Source organism: Myotis daubentonii, chromosome 11 (genome assembly GCF_963259705.1).
Source record: "Myotis daubentonii chromosome 11, mMyoDau2.1, whole genome shotgun sequence".
Lineage (NCBI taxonomy): Eukaryota > Metazoa > Chordata > Mammalia > Chiroptera > Vespertilionidae > Myotis > Myotis daubentonii.
Window position 1 is genome coordinate 5,482,699 of NC_081850.1, and position 20,254 is coordinate 5,502,952.

The 20,254-nt window shown below is 44.8% G+C and overlaps 1 protein-coding gene across 1 annotated transcript in view; it reads left to right on the forward strand.

Moving 5' to 3' along the window:
- SHC3 (SHC adaptor protein 3) overlaps positions 1–20,254 on the forward strand; it is a 149,594-nt gene that overhangs the window by 43,028 nt on the left and 86,312 nt on the right. The window contains exon 2 of the mRNA XM_059656370.1: positions 58–128. Within this exon, the coding sequence (XP_059512353.1) occupies positions 58–128 (71 nt within the window). The remainder of the gene's footprint in view (positions 1–57; positions 129–20,254) is intronic.

Genomic DNA, 20,254 nt, shown 5'->3' on the forward strand with positions numbered 1-20,254 from the left:
GGGTGTCTCTTCATCTCAGGTCCCAGGGCTCATGATTTACATTTTTTCCCCTTGCAGTACTTGGGGTGCATTGAAGTTCTACGCTCAATGAGGTCTCTTGACTTCAGTACAAGAACACAAATTACCAGGTAAGCCCTTTTGAAAACGGACCCCTGTGATTTTACTTAGGAAAGGAATGTTTTCAGAGGGTACCAGCCTAGAAATGTCCAAAGGGAAATGTTGCCCCTTGAGTGCTGGTGACAGGGAGGAGTCAGGACCCCTGTGTTTCAAGACTTGATCCATATTTGTGGCATGTGTCTCTTCACCTGGCACCCTGAAAGACACGCCCCACTTCCAAGTGTTTTTTATAATTAAGCTGCAGACAAATGGAGTGTTTATGTTTGTTTCTTTAATAAATGAAACTCTAATACCAGATTGCTATTTTATTTGTTGAACTGTGTTCTTTTTAAAAAGAAAATCAAGATGTCAGGAGACAATTTTCAACAGTATACACAGAAAATAAAATGCATGGAATTGGTAATAGTAATATTAATGGGAGTAGTAGTTCTTTCAAGGTGTCAGTGACTTTGGACAGGTTTATATATTCTCCATCATCAACTAGACTGTAAACTTCCTGAGGGCCAGTTCTGTTTTTATAAAATCTGTAGCCTAATACAATTTATACATTTAGAAAAATGCCAATTCAAGTCATCTCGAACAGGAGAACCGGAAAGCTAGGAATGAGGCTGTTAAAAAGCTGTTTGGATTGCTTTGGCAGTTGTGAAATTATTTAATCTAAATTGTGGTCTCAGAAAATGCCTCATATTTATTCCATTATTCCTCTAATCACTGTGTGTATCTCTTTGGTTTAAGAAAGTCTAAAGATTGAGAATCAGAAAGAAATTATTTGTAGAATTAGCTGTTAAATATGGACACCTCAATTCTGTGTTTTAAGCACCACAAGATATATCTTCTTCCTCAATGAGGAAATTCATGTTCAAAATATTTGTCTTTTCTCTAAAGCTACTCAGGACACATGTACATAGTGGGAACACACCAACATTCATAATTTACACAGAGGGAAGAACCCATCTCCACATATTTGTAGAAAATAGTTTATGAAAATTGCCAAGGCTGAAGAGTGGTATTTTGAAGTGACAGCATTTAAAGGAAAAGTTTGAACGTTTACTTAGTTAATCATCCTGCCTACGACAAGGCATGCTCTGTGCAGCATCTGTGGGCAGAGCACTTGGCCACATGCCTGGGGTAATACTGGAACCCATGACACTGTTCAACTTCTCCTGTGTGGTGGCAGTTGTTTTAAAAGAGAATTTTCAACTAATTCCCTTTATAGATACTAGAACTTCTGAGATGACTCATGTCATTTCAATTCTCCTGATACATTCATTGAGCATTTACTGCTGACTGTGTATGTGCAGTGTGATGGCCAATGTGGGTTGTCCTGCTTTACTGTGCCTTCCAGTTTGGGGGGAAAGATGTATATGCAAATGGCTGAGGGGCCTGTGAGGGGCACAGCCACAGACTGCTCCTTGGGAGGGGTGGTGGGTAGGGGTCAGGTGAACAATCCCAGTGTTCTCCTGGATGAGGGTCTTAGCACTCTTTGAGGTAGAATCCAAATGGGTAGAAGTGAAAATAGCATTGTAGAAGGAAGCCATGGAACAGACCTCCAGTCCCATTTTGTTTAGACTTTAACAAAGATGCAGCAGTGTAATGGGCTGAGTAGAGTGCCATTCTTGGACACATGAAAGTTGGTGTTGAATTCTGGTTGTACCAGAATTGCTTTGTGTTTCTTAGACTTTGTGAAAAGTATTTTTTTCTTTTTTCCTTTTTTTACTTGTAACCCAAGGATATTTTTTCCATTGACTGTTTTATAGAGAGTGGAGGGGAGGGAAGTGGGGTAGGGGGGCGCTGGAGAGAGAGAAACATTGATGTGAGAGAGACACATCGATTGGTTGCCTCCGGCTTGCACCCCAACTGGGGGCGAGGATTGAGCCTATAATGGAGGGATGTGTGCTTGACTGGGAATCAAATATGAGGCCCTTTGGGTGACAAGCCGACCCTCTAAGCACTTAGCAAAACTTGCCAGGGCTCTTACCTCATTTTTATTACATGACCTTAGTTAATAGCTGGAGACTATTCATAGGAAACAATATGACAAATCAATGTCAGAAAGAAGCCTTTGCATCCAGGAGAAGAATACCCAGCAATATTTTCTAGATATGGTACATGGTGGAGCTTTTAAGGCCTCCTGGTAACGGAGTGTTAAACATGCCTAGGATTAAACTCTATCACTGTGGTTTATCCCATATAATAAAGGCATTCTTGAAAGGTTGTAGGGTAATATACCATTATAATTAAGTTATATTATATAGGTTCTAGGAAAACCTGTTTCCAAAATTTTTAACCATACCTTTCATAAAAAAATACATTTATAAACAAATAACCAATCTCTACTCATCTGTTCCATTATTTCAAGTTTTGTATATGTGTCTTTTGAAGGTTCTGACAGCTGAACCAAGTGTCCTTTTGTCGGTTCAGTGTAGTTTTATGCTCTGAGTTCAGATTGATTGTAATGCTTGCAACAGCATCACTCATGGATTACTGATCTCTCACAAGTAGATAACTTTAAAAACTACCCTGGAGCTGCCATTGTTGTATGCTTAGTCTTGGCTGTGGCTATTAAATGCCTTGCACCCTAACACTTTGGGTAAAGGAACTTGATAATTTGTTCACACTAATGGTGCCTGCTCTGTGGAGTCAGCCTGTATGTGGAGTCCAGCTCTACCAGTTTCTACCTCAATAACTGTTGTAAGAAACAGGACAGTTTCTACATCTGGTGCACACAGGACAGGGCCTGGCAAAGAGGCAGCCTTGTTTAAGTGTTTGCTCTGTCTCATTGCCTGAGCTTGTATTCAGCACAGTGAGTGCAAGACCTCAGTGTTCAAAGAAGGGAGTGTTTGTGAGCATGAGAGCAACTGAGGTCATATAGATGGTAGCCTCAGCAGCTGCTGCTTTTCTGGGTCAGCCTGTTGGTGGGGTACAGAGAGGAGCTGAGAGATGTATTTGTGAAAGTCTGCCTAGGGGACAGAGATGCACTCCTGAAGAAGAAATAGCTTCTGAAAAAGGAGATAGCTTCCCAACATGCCCTTGGTTGTGAAACCCAGTATGGCCTTACCCACTAATGGGTCCCCTGTCCAGTATGGCTTTGGAATGTGGTATAGAGTACTTCTCCACACCTTGTAGATTTGCAGTGACATTGCTCTATTGCAAGCTATCATAAACCCCACTGCCAAGATCCGTGAATCTTGGCTATTCTAGTGCTTCTCAGACTTGCTCCTCTGGCTGATGGAAACTGCTCTCCTTTCTCCTCACCACCAGCACCACTTCATAGACTGTGAAAATCCCTTAGAAACAGCTATTCTCCTGCCTGGATTTCACACCATGCTGTGCAGTCCCTGAGAGAAGGGGAGGGAGGGTCTTAGGTTAGCGTTGCTGAGGGTGGTGGCCCCAAGGAGAGAGGAAACAGTTCCCCAGTGGGGGAACAGTCAGACACCTCTGCTTTCACCTGAATTAGGTCATGGATTTCATCATGATGCTGTATGGCCAACAGCATTGGAAAACCACTGCTCGTGTCTGGCCTGAGCCTGACCATCAGATGATCACACCACAAATCTCTGTGAGAAGTCCTGCCATGTGACTACTCTCAACTCCAATTGGGGGATGAGTTAAATGGTATTTCCAGGAAGAGGACTCGGGGGAGACCATGCTATCTGACCCGTTGGCCCCCCTGTGCAGTGATACAAAGCCCCCAACATGCTCTTGGCCACCCGCACAGCTTACCTTCTTTGTCCTTTCCTTTGATTTCCTCATCTGCTCATTTTAATTTTATTTATTGTGTTACATTTTACCTATTATTGGAAGTCATCCTAAGCCATTTTTAGGACACAGAAGGCTATAGGTAGATACACAATTAAGTCCAGAGCACTCAGCGAGGTGGTCTTTCTCCAACAGTTAATGCAAACCGCTGGCATGTATTTCAGGTTCTGCAGGACTCCCGCTGACCCCCTGCACCACTTGGGCTAGCCAGATGCTGGCCACTCCTGCTTTCCACCAGGGTTGTGCAGAACGTGGACTTAGCGTGTGTGGCTTTGCTACACTGTCAGGGTGAGCTCGGCTAGCTGCCCGGGGCCCAACATAAACCCACTTTCCCAAATTGTAGAGAGTGAACAGTTGACTGTAGTTTAGGTACTTTTGTTTTTCTTATTTTAAAAGTTGTCATAGTTTCAACGGGCCCTGAAGACCCTGGCTGGGCCTGGCCTTCATCAGCACTGCCCGGGGGTGGTCCACTCCCCAGCAGGGCACTTGGCCTACCACTCCCGGGATTCCGCTGCAGGAGCCAGGTGTTTTGGAAATTCTCCAGGAACATGCATAAAATCCCTTTAGTTTGAAAACTAAAATCAAAACCTGTAAAAGGTAAACATCTTTCTTTTGGAACGTACTTCCCTTTTCTCCTTCTTCAGCGAATTGACGGGGCCTCTGGCGGCAGTTTCAGGTGTCGCCTGTGTGTTGAGGTTCAGAGTGGCCGTCCACGCCTCTCAGGACTCAGCACAGGGCGGAGGGTGCGGGACACAGGACCGGCCACCAGCGGAGGGAGCGGGCTGAGCGCGGACGCCCGCCGCTGAGTTCTGGCTGGTGTTGCTCCCAGGGGACGGTTAGAAGGCGGATGTGTAACCGCGCGGTGTTGGTCTGACACTGACGGGTGGTGGGAAGCTACAGGCACAGCCTCGGGGACGTGAGGGAAAAGGAGCAGAGGCTGCGCCAGGCCCGCGGGGTGGCCTCCAGCTTCCTGCGCACAGACGGACCCTTTCAGCCCTAAGGAGGCCGCCAGCCGCCGCAGCCCGCGCTCTCCTCTCCCAGCGACCTGGAAACTTGGCTGCGCTGCTCCAGTCTCTTCTGGCCTCCAACATCCATACATGCTCTGGAAAAGGTCCAGGTAAAACGGCACCCTCTCCAGCTCCATCGTGCCCGGGACACCTTCCCCGCGAGCATCCCTCAGCCCGCGTTTCCCTCGCGCAGGGAGGCCTCCCGGGACAGAGTGCCCGGCTGGACCGCCTGTGCGCCCCCCCCCCCCCCCGCCCCCAGCCGGTTTCACCATCCGCCCAGCACGCCCATCACATGCCACATCATCACCAGGTCGCGGGGGGCTGCAGCAGCGCGCACGGTGCTGCGTGGGAAAGGCCGCGCTAACGAGTTGTCTGTGTTGTTCATAGAGGCTCCCACCCTCAGGGCAGCCGGGCCTGCAGAGAAGGCGGAGGACGCGCGGAGGGCAGGTAAGGCCCTGGCTGGGGAGAACTCGGGGCCCGCAACACTACCTGCCTGGTGGGATGACGGAAGGCGGCGGGGGGTGGGAGGGTGGGGGGGTGGGGAGTGGGGGTATCTTCTGTTCAGGTGTGGGCGCATTGTTTCTTCTTGGAGAACGTGAACTCAGGCGCGCACCCCAGGGGCCGGGCTCTGGGTCTGTGGCTTCCGCACTTTGCAAGCCCAGAGGAGGGCGGCGGAAGCGCCCACGTTTGAAAACCATCACTTCGGGGGTGGGATGTGGCGGCTCCCTCTTTCCACGGCTCCACCTGACGTCCCAGAATTCCTTGCTCACTACAGACAAACACTTCTCTGCCGACATGAGTTCAGCTGCCAGAGAAAGAGCAAATCTGTAAAACCCTTCCCTGAGGCTCCTGATCAGAACCCACAAGGAGTGAGCGCCTGCCCCCCAGCGCCTCCGGCAGCGCAGGCTGGCTAGCCCGTGAGTGTCGGCCGCGGCTCCTTCTCAATTCACCTGTTCTGGGCGCAGTCGCAGCCTGCGCCTCTGCAGCTTTGGATAAAGCAGGCTCGGCCCTTCAGCTTCATTTCTACATTGTTACTTGGGTTTCAACACCAACCAGAATAGTTCCGTATCTCTTCCATCGGTGATTGCGTGCCAGAATGCGCTAGACAGAGGGGTGCATGCGTTACAGGTACCCAGGGGGCTACGACCCTGGAGAGAGGCCCGGAGTCAGTTCAGTGCTGGTGAAAGGTACCACAGGAACCTGGGGCAGGTGAGCCTGGGAGGACTTCCTGGGAGAAGGAGCAGCTAAGCCCAGGGCAGATGCCTCCTCCAGCCGCATGGTAGACGGAAGGAAACAAGACTGAGGCAGTGACCTTCACTTGGGCTACCAGGGGCGTCTGGAATGTGGGCAGACGCTCCTGACGACCCCTCAGTTGTGTCCCCCCCCCCTCCATCCCCCCCGGCTCTACCTCTCCGACTGCGCAGTATTTCTGATGCGCACTGAGGGTGGCAGGCGAGCCCGACATGGCGAGGGACACAGGCACAGGCTGCACCACCTGAGGTCTGGCCCCAGCGGTGCCTTGCGGACACGGGTGGGGGAATGGGGGGTGGGGGTGGGGGTGGGGGTTTGTGGCGTGCAGTCTGCTTCCCCAGGGCTTCACAGGGCGGAACAGGGAGCAGGGCAAGGGCTCCCAGCAGGTCTCCCACCCCCGAGGGACTTAGTCCTTGTAGGATGTGCCGCAGAGTTCTCCTGTGGAGGGTAGGGATGACCCTGGACCACCTCCCACCAAGTTAAATTCAATGGCGGAGCCCCACACTTCGGGGTGCCCTGAGCAGGCTGAGGGTGCTGGAGAAGCCTGCTTCACAGACGTGGAGGCCAGGCTCGGGCCCTGGAGGCAGCACGGCCACTTTTCCAGGCACCACCCATGCAGCTCGGAGTAGAGATGACAGATGGCTGAAGGCACGCAGCACCAGCCCTGGGCACCTGGGCCAGTGTAGCTGCCGGGGAGTTTTCAGTTGAGGCCCCCATGCAGCTGTTCTGGTCCAGACTTTGGGTAGCAGACTCCCGACCGCTCATAGCAGAGCTTATGTACACGGGGTGGGGCTCCTAACATAACAGGCTAGTGAAGGGGTCCCGGGTGCCAGCCCAGCACTTCCTCTTACCACACATCCCACCCACTCCTGCCCTCCCTGGGGTGGGGTCCTCACCCACCGAAGAGAGATGAAGCCCCCACTTGAAGCCTGTTGAGAGTTTTGGGAATGAGACCTGCCAAGTGCTGGGGCAGCACCTGGCACACAGTAGGTGTTCAGCAAATCTGCATAGGGTTGTTATCATGAATTTAATTGTGCAGTTTACTTTTTCCAAATATTTGTATAGGATAATGGTAATCGCTGACTGACATTATTACAATATCAATCAATTTGATCCAGGGTGTTTTTTTTCTAGCTGAAAAGAAAATTGGTTTGGTTACGTGTATATAATGGAATATTACTTGGCCACAAGAGAGTACAAAATCTTCCCATTTGCAGCAGCATGGATGGACCTAGAGGGTATTATGCTATGTGAAATAAATCAGAGAAAGACAAATACCACATGATTTGACTTATACGTGAAGTCTGAAGAACAATATAAATGAACAAACAAAACCAAAACAGACTCATAGATATGGAGAACAGACTGATGGTTGCTAGAGGAGCAACTGGGTGACTCAGTGAAAATGGTGAAGGAATTGAGCACAGATTAGTAATTACAAAATAGTTATGGGGATGTAAAATACAGCCTAGGAAGTATAGTCAATATACTGTAATGACTAGGTATGGTGCTAGTGGGTACTGGAAATATCAGGAGGAATACTTCGTAAAGCATATGACAGTGGTTCTCAACCTTTCTAATGACATGACCTTTTAATACAGTTTCTCATGTTGTGGTGACCCCCAATTTCATTGTTACAAATTGAACATAATTAAAGCATAGTGATTAGTCACAAAAACAATATGTAATTATATATATGTTTTCTCCGATCGTCTTAGGTGACCCCTGTGAAAGGGTCGTTTGACCCCCAAAGGGGTCACGACCCACAGGTTGAGGACCGCTGGCATATGATTATCTAACCACTTGAAACTAATACAAAATAATATTAAAAGTAATCTGTAATTGAAGAATAAAATAAAATAAATTAGTACCAAATAAAAAAAGAAAGATTGGTTTGATGCAACACACTAAAGTTACTGAAGAGGATAAAATATTTGGTAATGTGGCATTAATTTTCACTTGAGCCAATGTTGTCCAGTATTCTATGCTCCTGCTTTGCCAATTGCTAATATAATAATAACATTCATATTTAACACTTACTATGTTCTAGGCATTCATTAAACATGTCATTCATCCATTTATTCATTCGCATATTTATTGATTGCATACCATGTCTAGACACGGTTTAGATCTTAGGACAAGATACTAAACAACAGCTTGCCTCCTGTTGTGGGAGGGAGAGAGAAAATGAATACGGACATATACAAAAGGAGGATGTTGAGGTGAACCATATGAGCTTTCACTTTTGTAGTTGAAAATGATCAGCTGTTGGTAATTGCATAATAACTTGAGACAGTGATGCGAGTGTGTGGGGTCTTTCCTAGGGAGCCTGGGAGGCAGACTGTGGAGATGAGGAAACTGAGGATTGAAATGCTTATGCCAACTGAGACCTCGTGGCCAGGAAGTGGCAGGGCTGAGAACCGGCTGCATGGGGAGTCTGCGAGCTCAAACAGCCCTGCCCTGCTGCCCGAGGAAGGCCTGCGTCCTTCAGAAAGCACCCACATACACTGGGGAGGGAACCCCCTTAATCCCCCGGTGCCCTTCCTGACCACGGTGGGACGTTGGCCTTGAGCCCTGTGCAGAGGGAACGAAAGCAAACCCAGGGTCTGCTGAGGTGCTTGCCATCTGGTGGGGATAAGTGGGGAGACACACTCCCCCGAAAGGGTCAGGTACAGGCGGGTGGCCCTGCACACCGTGCTGCTCCCATCCTGTCCGTCGGGGATACTCACCTGCGTTTCAGCAACTCATCATTGAATTTCACCAAATAGAAGAGGAAATGTAATAAAAGTGCTCTTAACAAGACGTTGCATATGAATAGTTTTAGAAAGGACGAGAGGCCTTATCACTTCAACTAGCTGGAAGTGAGAGGGTGAGCTAGAGTCCGGAGAGGTGGGGTGGGGAGGGGTGCGATTGTGGGGTGAGAGGACAGATGTGATGAGGAAGAATGGGCTGAGTGGAAGTGGGGTGAAGTGGGGTGGGCTGGGGTGAGGCGGAGGGCTGGGAGGAAGGATGAGGTGCCATCTTTCTCGCCATGAGGTCTGGAACAGATCTGCCTTCCTTTTCTCGCCTCAACCATCAGAATAAACCAGTCCGATTCTCCTTGCTCTCCCCACCTGGTAAATGCAGACATTGGTCTACTTCTTTGTTTTCCCTTTCGTCTCAAGCACTGGTTAACATTATGTCAGGGTGGCCCATCATCCTAATTTTCTGACCAGCTGGTTACGGAGACCAGGTGCAAGGTACATGGCTGTCTCTACCGGAGAGGCATTTAATGCCCGAGGGCATGCCAACTTCCAACTACGGGGCCTGTTCCTGGGAATCGGGTGAGGATATCGTTCTAGTGACAGTCTCCTCGGCAGGATTGTCAGGGTCAGTGGGTATGCGTGGCTGGACAGTAGGCCCAGGGCCTGGCAAGGGCTTGGGCAGCCAGTTGGCAGCACAGGTGAGCTGGGATCTGGTAGGATGAGTGGCAAGAAAGGGCGAGGGGGCGGGATGAGTTCAGATGGCATTGAAATGCAGGGGAAGGGGTTGGACACAATGTCTAAGTTGTAGCAGAGTGAGTCAAGGAGTTTGTAGAGCCTTACATGCAAACCCTCAAGACTGGCTTGTTTATTTGGTTGTTTACTTGCTTCTTTGGCAGCCTATGAAGCTGGCTCTATCTCCTGGTGGAACTGTCCGGTTGGTTAAGAGATCTCACTCTGAAGGCCAAGGGGACAGGAAACACACTAATTGCCATGTCTTTGTCCTGGGCAGACTCTGCCGCAGGGGGTTGGGCAAAGACCCTGCTAGTACCTGTGCATGATGGCAGCAGGAGCAGAAGGCCTTTGTCGCCTCTCTTTCATATCGCAACAGAAGAAAGGACTTCTCACCTCACCTGAGCTCCACCCTAGCATGCATTCCGCTAAGAGCCCATCAGGCTGGGCAGGAGGGGCACGGGCTGTGTTCCTTCAGTGCTCTGACCTGGGGCAGGGTCCCCAAAGATTTAATACGCACACAGACCATCTCATATTCTAGAGCTGTGGCTCTTCTACTTGGGCATTCATCAGCATCACCCGGAGAGCTGGTCACAGGTGGCTGGCCCAGCCCAGAGGTTCTGAATCAGTGGGTCTGGGGTGAGGGTGAGAATTTTTATTTCTAACAAGTTTTCAAGGGCCACTGATGTTGCCTGTCCATGTGCCACTCTGAGGAGCAGTGTTCCAGAAGTTGTACTTTAAACGTCTGAATCATGTGCAGCTACATCTATGAAAAGTAGCTTTGAAAAAAAAAAAAAGCTTTGAAAAGTAGCCCATTAATTTCTTCAAGTGATCCTACTCATCCAAAAAATTTAAAAATGGAGAGTGTGGATGACTTAGTGGCTTTAAATGGTTTAAATAGAATCCATAAGGCGAACACGTGGCACTCGCTCCCTACTTTCCTTAAGGACCATCTGGCAGGGCGTGCATTTGTAATCCTCCTGCCAGAAGCACGTTGGTGTGAGAAGGTACCTCTCTGATTGCTCCTTTTCTGTCTCCTGTTCTCCCCCTCCCCCAGATACATCATTTCATAAGGATCTCTTTGTCCTTGCAGAGGGCAGCCTAGTGTTCAGATAGTCTGGGCTTCTGCTAGGCTGAACAGCTTTCCAGCTGTGTGACCTTGTATAAGTGACTTCAGTTCTCTGTGTTTCAGTTTCCCCATCTTTAAAAAGGGAGTTATAGTGGCACCTCTTTCCCTCCTTCATAGGGCTGAGAAGTAATTGAGTTAATATTGGAAAAGCACTTTAAGGTGCTGTCTACCACATGGGAGGGCTCAAGACATAGTAGCTGATAGTTATTTCTATTTTTATTATATCCTGCCCTAGAGATTGGGAACCGTAAGACCACATTGTTGGAATTGCTCTGCAGGCTTTTACCACATTATACATTGTCTTAGACTTTTAAAGTGTTCGTAATCTCTTGCTTTAAGTAACACTTCCGAGTGTGTACGTCACAAACCTGTATCTGTGCCTTTGCATCTTTGCGTAAATTCAGCCCTGTGTTCACAGCAGCCGACTGGGCCTGTGTCTCCTTGCAGATGCTCAGTCAGTTGCCAAATCCTAAGCGACCTTCCTCAGCTCTCTGTTCCATTCCCCGCCCACCAGTCTCACCTCCAGGACCATAGTCAGGTCCAGCTCACATTGCCTTGTATGCTTGTCATAACATCAATGCACGCATCTCCCAAACTCGACACCGTGAAGTCATTCTTACCTCATTTTTCTCCCTTGTTCAGTTTCCAGGGCCTGTTGCTTTTCTTTTGGAAACCTTCCATGTAACTTCCCTCTTTTCTTTCAGTCTCTCTCTCCTTTCACTCCCCTTGTACCTGCTAATCAGTTAATGTACCTGAAACATATTACTCTCCATTCAGCTTCATTATTTGTCCATTACCAGCAGACTACAATGAAAAAATTATTATTCAATGATCTGCTTGATCTGCCTCAGATACCTTTCCAATATCCTATATAATAAAAGGCCAGCAACCATAACGGCGTAACAATCAGAACGACCGATCAGTCCCTCCCCCCAGCCTGCAGGCTCCAATTGCTGGATGGCGAATGGGGAACCAGGGGGAACTGGGGTGGGTGGCGGCAGGGCGGGACTGGGGACTGGCAAGCAGGTGGAAGGCAGACCTCTTGGTCCCTCCCCCCAGCCCGCAGGCTCCGATCGTTGGATGGCGAACGGGAACCAGGGGGAACCGGGGTGGGTGGTGGCGGGGTGGGACTGGGGACTGACGAGTGGGCGGAAGAAGGCCCTGATCTCAGGCTAGGCCTAGGGACCCTACCCACACCTACACACTCCCCATTCTCCTGTCCCACTGTCCACAACTCATGGCCAAATATTCAGCCACAGAAATATTTGCTTTTGCCCTGAACTATAAGACTACTTTGTCTGAATTTCTCTGCAGGCTTTTACCACATTATACATTGTATTAGACTTTTAAAGACACAGGCTGAATTTCATCTACTTTAAAATACCATCTACTCAAAATATTTCATCCTATATAATAAAAGGCTAATATGCAAATTGACCGAATGGCAGAATGACTGGTCGTTATGACACGCCGCACTGACCACCAGGGGGCAAACACTCAATGCAGGAGCTGTGTGCTCCCACAGGGGGAGCACTGCTCAGCCAGAAGCCAGACAAATGGCTGGCAAGCACAGCGCTGGTGGCGGGAGCCTCTCCCTCCTCCGTGGCAGCGCTAGGGTTGTCCGACTGATGGCTTAGTTGTCAGTTGGACATCCCCTGAGGGCTCCCAGACTGCAAGAGGGTGCAGGCCAGGCTGAGGGACCCCCCCATGAGTTCATGAATGTCATGTACCAGGCCTCTAGTTATTTTATAAACAGTAAAAAATGAACTGCCTATTAAAATATGACACAATACTTTAATATCACTTAGAATCAGTTTTTTTTTTGTTAATTCTCACCTGAGGATATTTATTCCATTGATTTTTAGAGAGCATGGAAGGGAGGGAGGGGCAGAGAGAGAGAGACATCAATGTGAGAGAGACACATGGATTTGTTGCCTCCCCCTGGCCCTTGGTGAACCTGTGACCCAGATATGTGCCCTTGACCAGGAATTGAACCCAAGACCTTTTGGTGAGCAGGTTGATGCTCTAACGACTGAGCCACAATGGCCAGGGCAGAATCAGTTTTTATATATTGATAAAGCTATTTTGGAACTCTGCAGACAGATTCATATCATTTTTAACATTTGTACTTCTGTTAAAAGGGAAATATAAGCAATATGAGAAAGATGTTCTTAAAAATGTATTCTAATTGAGAATCTGAAAATAGTGAATCATTTAAAAAATATTTTTATTGATTTCAGAGAGAAAGGGAGAGGGATAGAGAAATAGAAACATCATTGATGAGAGAGAATCATTGATTGGCTGCCTCCTGCATGCCCCCTACTGGGTGGGATTGAGCCCAAAACCCAGGCATGTGTCCTTGGCTGGAATTGAACCTGGGACCCTTTAGTCCACAGGCTGATGCTCTATCCACTGAGCCAAACCAGCTAGGGTGTGAATCATTTCTTGACTCAAAATCATTGCTATCTATGTTTTCCCCTAAGTTTTATTATCCTTTAGGCCATTTCAAGAGCATTGGATATCAATGAAATTGGAATCAGAAAGAGAATAGAGAAAATCTTTGAAACCCAAAGGTGTTTTTTATAAAAAGATCACTAAAATTGGTAAACTGCAAGTTAGACTAATCAATAAAACAGAGAGAAAATTCAAATTACCAATTACAAGAATGAAGGAGGGGACATTAGTACATATACTACAGATGCTGAAAGGATAATAGAAGAATATTTTGAAAAATTTTATGCCAATACATTGGATAACTTAGATGAAATGTATAACTAAGATGAAATTTCTTGAAAGATAGAACTATCAAAGTGGCTTTAAAACATTATATACATATATAATGGGAGGATATTAAAAATGGGGATTCTACACTGACACACCGCCAGTTTGGTACTGGAATTACAACTAAAATACAAAAAAAAAAAAAAAAAAAAAAAAAAAAAAAAAAAAAAAAAAAAGCCCCACCCAAAAACCATCCTGAAAAATCAATTGAATACTAGTTGGAGAGGACCATGATAACCAAGAACAGAAAGTGGAGACTGCATAGAGATTGGTAGGAAGTATGGAGTGAAAGGGCTGGCCAAGCTCTCAAAAACAGCAGCTGAAGTTCTGGAGAGATAGCTCAGTTGTGGGGGTTTGCTACTGAAAACTCTGGAGTCCAAATCCCAACTGAGCCCCCTAGCTGAGAGCACCGGAACTGAGAAAGGTGCCCACATAACTTCAGGTTGTGAAAAGCAGAAGGATTGCTGTCTACCAGGGAGAGGTGGCAGGAAATGCAGACACCATCTTAAAGGGCCAACACAAAATTTTGTGTGCAGCCACTCACCTTGGGCTCCAGTAGAGGGAGGGCAGAATGGACTAGAGCTATGTGAGCAGAAGCCATAGTTGGGGGCTCTGTGGTTAGAACTAAGAAGGCAGACACCCCAGTTTCTTGCGCTGAATCATTTCCTCAAACTGCAGAGGACATCTTTCTCAGGAAGACCTTTGCTACCTAGGCAGTTTTTCCCTGCACGGGGAGGGAGCAGTTGCCCCACTCTATTGATAAATGCCTTGTCCCATTCTGTGGAGTTTTGGAGGCCCTTTAAGAGACTGAGAATAACAATTAGCCTCTAGACATAATCAAATACCCCACCCTGTTGAAAAACCTCATCCCCCACCTGTGGGCAAAAGCCCGAGACTACTGATTGAATACAATCAGTCCACAGGCAGAGGCAGGTCTCTGGAGAATTTGAGTCTTTGCCTGATCTAATTACTCAGAAATAGCCTTTGCCACTGTCCTGCACTAGAGACTGGGAGGTGTAGCAGATCTACCTAACACATAGTCACAACCCAACCGGCAGCTAAAATAGGGAGACAAAAAAAACCCCCCAAAATGAAAAAATAAGATAATTCTCCAGAAAAAAGAGCTAAATGAAATAGAGGTAAGAAATTTATTAGATAGAGTTCAGAATAATGATGGCAAAGATGTTCAACAGCATGAGAAAAGATATAGTAATTGTGAAGAATGTCTTAGCGCTAATAAAGAACACAGTGGAAGGAATACACAGCAGATTAGGGGATGCCAAGGATCGGATCAGTGAATTAGAAGACAGGATAGAAAATAATCACTCAGAAAAATTCACTCAATCAGAGAACCAAAAAGAAAAAACAATTTAAAAGCAGTAGGACAGCTTAAGGGAGCTGGGGGACAACATGAAATGTAACAATATTCACATAATAGGTGTGACAGAAGGAGCAGAAAGTGAGCAAAGGGTTAGAGAATATGTTTGAAGAAATAATAGCAGAAAACTCCCCTAACCTGGTGAAGGAAAAAGTCACACAAGTCCAGGAAACACAGAGAGTCCCAAGGAAGAAAAACTCAAACAGGCCCATGCCCAGACACATCATAATTAAAATGCCAAAAATTAAAGACAAAGAGAATCTTAAAGACAGCAAGAGAAAAGCATTTTCTTACCTACAAAGGAGCTCCCATAAGGCTGCCAGCCGATTTCTTATCAGAAACTCTACAGGCCAGAAGGGAATGGCATGAAGTATTTAAGGTAATGAAAAACAAGGATCTGAAACCAAGATTACTATATCCAGGAAGGCTGTCATTCTAAATAGATGGTGAAATAAAGAGCTCCCCAGACAAAAAAGGCTAAAGGAGTTTATCACCACCAAACCAGCACTGCAAGAAATGCTAAAGGGACTGCTGTAATGAGAAGTAGAGAGTGAAATGTAGGCATACAGAATTAAAATGACAAATAACTACCTGTCAATAATAACCTTAAATGTTAATAGATTAAATGCTCTAATCAAAAGACATAGGGTAGCTGAATGGATACAAAAACATGACCCAAATATATGCTGTCTACAAGAGTCTCACCTCAGAACAAAAGAATCACACAGAATGAGAGAGAAGGGATGGGAAAAAATTTCCCATGTAAATGGAAATGAAAAAAAAGCTGGGGTGGCAATACTCATATCTGACAAAATAAACTTCAAAATGAAGGCCATCACAAGAGACAACAAAACTCTTTACATAATGTTAAAGGGATCAATCCAACAAGAGGAGATAACTCTGGTAAACATATATGCACCCAGTATAGAAGCACCTAAATATATAAAAAAATTATAGAGAACTTTAAGGGAGAGATTAACAACAATACAGTAATAGTAGGGGACTTTAACACCCCACTGACTTCACTGGATAGTTCTTTCAGACAAAAAATTAACGAGGGAACAGTGACTCTAAATGACACACTGGATCAGATGGACTTAGTGGACATATATAGAACATTTCACCCCAAAGCTGCAGAATATACATTCTTCTCAAGTCCACATGGGTCATTCTCAAAGATAGACCATATGTTAGGACACAAAACAAGTCTCTAAAGGTCAAGAAGATTGCAATCATATCAAGCATCTCATAGCACAGTGGAATGAAATTAGAAATCAACTACAGTAAAAACACCCCAAAGCATTCAAACCCATGGAGGCTAAATTGCATGTTATCAATGAGATCAAGAAAGAAATAAAAAACTTCCTGGAAACAAATGAAAACGAACACACAACAACCCAAAATCTCTGGGACACAGCAAAAGCAGTCCTGAGAGGGAAGTTGATAGCACTACAGGCCTATCTCAAAAAAAATATATATATTAATAAACTATTTAAACCTACAACTTAAGGGATTAGAAAAAGAACAACCAGAAAGGCCCAGAGTAAGTAGAAGTGAGGAAATAGTAAGGATTACAGCAGAAATAAATGACATAGAGAGTATAAATAAATAAATACAAAAAAAATCAATGAAATCAAGAGCTGGTTCTTTGAAAAGATAAACAAGATTGATGGACCATTAGCCAGATTCATCAAGAAACAAAGAGAGAGAATCCAAATTAAAAAAATCAGAAACAGCCCTAACCGGTTTGGCTCAGTGGGTAGAGTGTTGGCCTGCGGACTGAAAGGTCCCAGGTTCGATTCCGGTCAAGGGCATGTACCTTGGTTGAGGGCACATCCCCAGTAGGAAGTGTGCAGGAGGCAGCTGATCGATGTTTCTCTTTCATTGATGTTTCTAACTCTCTATCCCTCTCCCTTCCTCTCTGTAAAAAATCAATAAAAAAAAATAAAAAAATCAGAAACAAAAGGGGAGAAGTAACCACTGACACCACAGAAATACAAAGGATTATAAGAAAATACCATGAACAACTATATACCAACAAGCTGGACAATGTGTATAAAATGGAAAAATTCCTAGAAAAATACAATCTCCAAAAACTGAATCAGGAAGAACCCCAAAACCTGAATAGACCAATAACAACTGATGAAATAGAAGCAGTAATTAAAACTCCCATCAAACAAAATTCCTGGTACAGATGGCTTCACAAGTGAGTTTTACCAAACATTCAAGGAAGAACTAACACCTATATCACTCAAACTATTCCAAAACATCCAAAGAGGAAGGAACACTTCCAAGCTCTTTTTATAAGGCCAACATTATCCTAATTCCAAAACCAGATAAAGATGTCAGGGTTCTTGTTCCGGCATCTAGAAGGGTTCAGCAATCTGGAAAAGGGGCTGTGTATAACTTAAAGAGTCCAGAGACTAAGTCTAATTTTGAAAGGCATTTGGGGGTCAGAGGAGCTTAGCTAAAAGGAACTAAGATCTCCTAGTCTCAGGACCCCATGCTTTTTATTAACACAAATTGTCCTGAGGCAAGGTGGAGATATACATTTCAAAGGGTCAGGGTTTTGTATACAGAGGCATTCTCAGATTGGAAGAATTAGCCTATGGCTGTTTAGGTGTTTGGCCAGTAGGAGGCAATAACCTATAGATTAAGATGCCCTGAGCTGTCTGGCAGCAAGATATCACTTTAATGTATCCTATTCAGGTTTGGGGAATGCCATTTGCCACTCCAAATGATTCAGCCCTGCTGAACATGCTGGAATTGGCTTCTGGGATAAAGAAACTACAAAGAAAGAGAATTACAGGCCAATATCCCTGATGACCATAGATGCTAAAATCCTCAACAAAATGTTAATATATTGGATCCAGCAACATATTAAAAAGATAATACACCACAACCAAGTGGGATTTATTCTAGGGATGCAAGGCTGGTACAATATTTGCAAATCAGTATACGTGGCATATCATATAAACAAATTGAAAGACAAAAAAAATCACATTTTCATATCAATAGATACAGAAAAAGCATTGGACATCATCCAACACCCTTTATTTTTAATGAAAAACCTCAGCAAAGTGGGAATATAGGGGGCATATCTCAACATGGTAAAGGTCATATATGACAAACTTATAGTGAACGTCATAATCAATGGGCAAAAATTAAAACCATTTGCCCTAAGAACAGGAACAAGACAGGGATGCCTGCTTTCACCACTCTTATTTAGTATGGAAAATAGTATGGAGTTTCCTCAAAAAATGAAATATGGAACTGCCATTTGACCCAGTGATTTCACTTCTAGGAATATATCCTAAGAAATCCGGAACACCAACTAGAAAGAATGTGTGGACCCCTGTGTTCATAGCAGCACAATCTACAATAGCTAAGATCTGTCTGATCTCCTAGCCACAGAGATCAGACAAGAAGAAGAAATGAAAGGCATCCAAATTGGAAAGGAGGAAGTAAAACTCTCATTATTCACAAATGACATAATATTGTACATAGAAAACCCTAAACTCCACCCAAAACCTACTATATTTAATAAATGAATTCGGCAATGTAGCAGGATACAAAATAAACACCCAGAAATTGGTGGCTTTTTTATACACCAATAATGAATTCTCAGAAAGAGAAACTAAGAAAACAATCCCATTTATTATTGCAACAAAAAAAATTAAGATTCTTAGGAATAAACTTAACCAAGGAGGTAAAAGGCGTGTACTTGGAAAACTACAGGATGTTGAAAAAATGAGAGAGAGGAAGATATAAACAAGTGAAAGACTATACCGTGCTCATGGATTGGTAGAATTAACATCCTTAAAATGTCCATACTGCCCAAAGCAACCTACAGATTCAATGCCATCCCTATTAAAATACCAATAGCATATTTCACAGACCTAGAACAAATACTCAAAAATTTATATGGAACCACAAAAGACCCCGAATAGCCACAGCAATCTTGAGAAAGAAGAACAGTTGGAGGAATCACAATACCAGATATCACTTATACTACAAAGCCACTGTACTCAAAATAGCCTGGTACTGGCACAAGAACAGGCATATAGATCAATGAAATAGAACAAAGACCCTAGAAATTGACCCAAGCCATTACACTCAATTAATATTTGACAAAGGAGGCTAGGACATACAATGGAGTCAAGAGAGTATCTTTGAAACAAAGCCTTTAAATGGTGTTGGGAAAATTGGACAAGTACATGCAAAAAATGAAACTAGATCACCAACATACCATACACAAGAATAAACTCAAACCTGATAAAAGACTTAAATGTAAGTTGGGGAACCATAAAAATCTTAGAATGTCAGAAATATCTTGTAGCAATATGTTTACAGATTCATCTAGGGCAAAGGAAACTCAGGAGAAATGAAAAAATGAGACTACATGAAAATAAAAAGATTCTGTACAGCAAAAAACAAACAAACAAAACCTATCAAAAAATAAAAAGGGAGCCCACTGTATGGGAGAACATATTTGGCAATGATATGTCTGATAAACGGTTAACACATTGTTTGCGGGTAGTTTTTATCGTGCGCTAACAGGTGGCGCGGGCCATTTTTGCTAATTTTTTGCGCAAATGGCAACGTTCAGTAAAATTACGATAACTTTAGTTTACGTATTTATACGTTACCCGCATTCTACCGCTAGTCTATAAAAAACATATTAATATGTGTCCCGCGCTCTACTACACTGGTAGAACGTATAAATACGTAAAACGTGTAAACACGTTTCCTGCATACAATGTGTTAATATCCAAAATATATAAGGATCTCATACAACTTAACAAAAGGAAGACAAACAATCCAATTAAAAAATGGACAAAGGACCTAAAGAGACACTTCTCCAAAGTGGACATCCAGATGGCCAAGAGACAGATGAAAACATGCTCCAAGCCATGATCATCAGAGAGATGCAAATTACAATGACAATGAAGCCCAGAGCGTCTATGCAGGAGGTGTTGAGCCAAGTTGTCTGGTAAACTTGGGTTTGTGTTTCCTTGAGAGCCCTCTGTGAGGCATCTCAGGCCCACGAGGGTGACAGGCAGCCCTTGGATGAGTCCTGCATGGAGCTTGTGGCCTGGCACACAGTAGGTGCTCAATCAATGTTTGTTGAAATCTTAAATTTTCAAGAATCCAGGGAAATGACTAAAAATGAAGCATCAGAAAAAGCAAATTGCTAATAGTGACAGCCTGGAACTAATAATAAAGCAGATAAACTCCACGTGGAGAAGTGATATTAAATAACTTGCACTTCTTTCCACCTGAGGGCCTTTTCTAAGGAAACTGGTGCAGCTGCACCTGCTGCGCAGCCTGGAAGCCACTCATTTCAGAAGACTTGGCA